The sequence below is a fragment of the Suillus clintonianus genome, assembly GCF_016758775.1.
Source record: "Suillus clintonianus strain FC179 chromosome Unknown DEU56scaffold_16, whole genome shotgun sequence".
Taxonomy (NCBI): domain Eukaryota; kingdom Fungi; phylum Basidiomycota; class Agaricomycetes; order Boletales; family Suillaceae; genus Suillus; species Suillus clintonianus.
The window spans coordinates 537,920-540,651 of record NW_024539240.1 but is presented as its reverse complement, the minus strand read 5'-3'; the positions used below and the strand labels follow the sequence as shown (position 1 = coordinate 540,651).

Here is a 2,732-nt window from a genome sequence, read left to right as displayed (position 1 = left end):
CGCTCCGCTGACGGGCAATTCGAGCCAATAAAAACCTTCATCTATCACCACTTCCACGACTACCTTGCCGGGGTTGCTATGTCGTCCCGACCTGGAGGCCTTGATGGATAAGCCTTGTGATGAATTGCTGGCATCCATCGGGAGTGCGCCACATATTGTCAAGGATGTTTGGGACGCGGGTTTCTTTCGTACTTTCAAGGGACCGACTGGCCAGTCTCTATTTATTGACAGAGGCGATGAAGGCCGATACGCTTTCACGCTCAACGTTGATTTCTTCAACGTTGAAGGCAATCGTCAGCGAAACGCATCAACATCCACCGGCATCATCTCATGTGCATGTTTGAACCTCCCCCTTGATATCCAGTACAAACACGAGAACATGTACTTAGCTGGCATCATTCCCGGGCCTTCAGAACCTTCGGGAGACGAATTAAATTTCTTTCTTAATCCCGTGGTTGATGATATGGTTGAAAGTTGGGAGCGAGGGATACGTTATTCCCGCACAGCTCTCAACGCTCGCGGTCGGGTGACACGCAGCGCCATAGCATGTCTAGTATGCGACCTCCTGGCGGCGAGAAAGGCCGCTCAGCTAGCGGGTCCAACGAGTCATTTTTATTGCACAGCCTGCCATTGCTGGCACAGGTCGACTTGTGGTCGAACAGATATCCAGTCTGAAGATTGGAGACTTCGGGACAAGGACGAAGTACGCCGCTATGCTGAGCTCTGGAAGAATGCCGGAACTTCGGCTCAGCGCAACAAGTTGTTCGCATTACACGGGGTGCGGTGGTCGACACTCTGGAGATTATCATACTGGGATCCCTCTCGTCAAATCGTCGTCGACGCTATGCATTGTCTGCTGGAGGGTCTTGCGCACGCTCATTTCCGTGAATTTTTAGGCCTCACAGCTGACTCCGCACATCGCAAGCCTGATATTATCCCTGCTTTTGATTATTCCTTCCTCGATGTTGACCTCAACAAACCTCAAGACTTCCAAGAAAAAGACGTCAGAGTTGTCAAATCAATCCAGAGCCTCCTTACTGAAGCGGTCCCCAACCTTGAGGGGAATGATACGCAGCTTATCGAGGATCACCTCGTACAGTTAGAGAGGAAATTGTTGAACAAGACGGTCCCATCCCTTCGGTTCGTGTTGGTGGGATTGGGCATCGCGCCAGACGCCCCACACCCTGGCAAAAAAGTCTTCAAACCCCATTGGGTTAGATTGCTCATCAGTTGGGTAAGTATTTTATTTTATTGGTGTTATTGTACCCTCTTAAGCCGCCGCTCTAGCGTCAAACCCAACCTTTCGCTCCTGGGCTGTCCAAATCGCGCATTGGTACCCCGGAAGTCATGCAACGTATTACTGATGTCATTAGGACGACAGATACGCCATCCTCCTTAAGATCAGTCCCCTATAACTTCGGGGAAACGAAAGCTGGGACTGTGAAGGCCGATGAATGGCGCACATTAACGACAGTATACTTACCCATAGCTCTGGTTAGCTTATGGGGTGAGGGATCTACTCATCGCACCCCGGAAATCGCAGCCAGTCGTCGTGCCATCCTTGATCATACGATGGCCCTCGTATCTGCCGTCCACATTGTATGTCAACGATCCATGACCACGGCTCGAGCAGAAGCATACCGTGGATACATTGTCGACTGGATGAGGGACTTGCAGGTATTACTTCCACATGCACCCAATCACACGAATGGTCATATGGCGTTGCATGTCTGGGACTACCTGCAGCTCTTCGGGCCCATAAGGTCATGGTGGTGCTTCCCATATGAGCGTCTCATCGGGCAGCTGCAGCGGTTGCCCAACAATCACATTTTCAGTACGATTTCAACTTTTGTGTCAATAATGATTCTCTTACGCTGGCTCACGCAGGTCAGCAAGAATCAACTCTCCTTCACTCATACATCAAGGCTGCAAAGCTCAAATACTGGCTGAACCGACCTTCTTGTCCTCCTGTGTTTAGGGAGGTGAAGTCTCTATTTGACAGACTTGTGTCTCCCTCAATCGACGCCAATCCTATTTCTGTGCCCACAGATCACTCACCTACACCGCAACAAGTTATTCCAGAGGACCTCCACCGACTCATCCAAGTTCGGCGGGCAGTCTTGCATGCTCGCACACTTCACGAGGGATCCATTTATACCCGTGACTCCACCCATGTGGGCAACAGCCTGGTCCTCTATTACCCTGGTGGTATCAAGAATGTGCAACCGACACCGGGAATCATCAAGTACATTTTCGAGATGAAGGGAGTAGTGGGCTTCGCCGTGCAACGTCACCTCCCTCAATACTCTCGCCCTGACCCTTTCCGCCACTATCCTCACTTCCCAGCTCGTTTATATTCCTCAGCGCTTGCGGACCATCTCGAAACTGTCATGCCTGACTGGGTAGTGTCGCATTTCGCACGATGGAACTTCTCTACACAGCACATTGTTGCCGTGTCTTTGTGTCAGGTGTGTTCCTCCCGCTGTTTCCACATGTTATAACGGTCTCACAATAAATGAATAGGACTGAACACAGCCATAGTATGCTTTTACGGTACCTAAAATTCCCTCACGATCATAGCCATATGTTGTTGTTTATTTGTACGTTCACTAGTAACCACGCCATTCTGCTGGAAATTTTGCGGATACTTCCGGACTGAGTTTCATTCTCTATATAAACCTCATCGAGTCATTTGTGTTTTTTTTTCTTCTTTCTCATCATTCTGCGTACAT

At 49.8% G+C, this 2,732-nt stretch overlaps 1 protein-coding gene across 1 annotated transcript; it reads left to right on the top strand.

Annotated features, from left to right (window-relative positions):
* Positions 1 to 1,934: 1,934 nt before the first annotated feature.
* Positions 1,935 to 2,501, top strand: DEU56DRAFT_731602 (uncharacterized protein; the record flags this gene model as incomplete). Its single annotated transcript, XM_041348224.1, has 1 exon — positions 1,935 to 2,501. A coding segment is annotated over one exon (567 nt), but the record flags the coding sequence as incomplete, so codon positions are not given.
* Between the last annotated feature and the right edge of the window lie 231 nt (positions 2,502 to 2,732).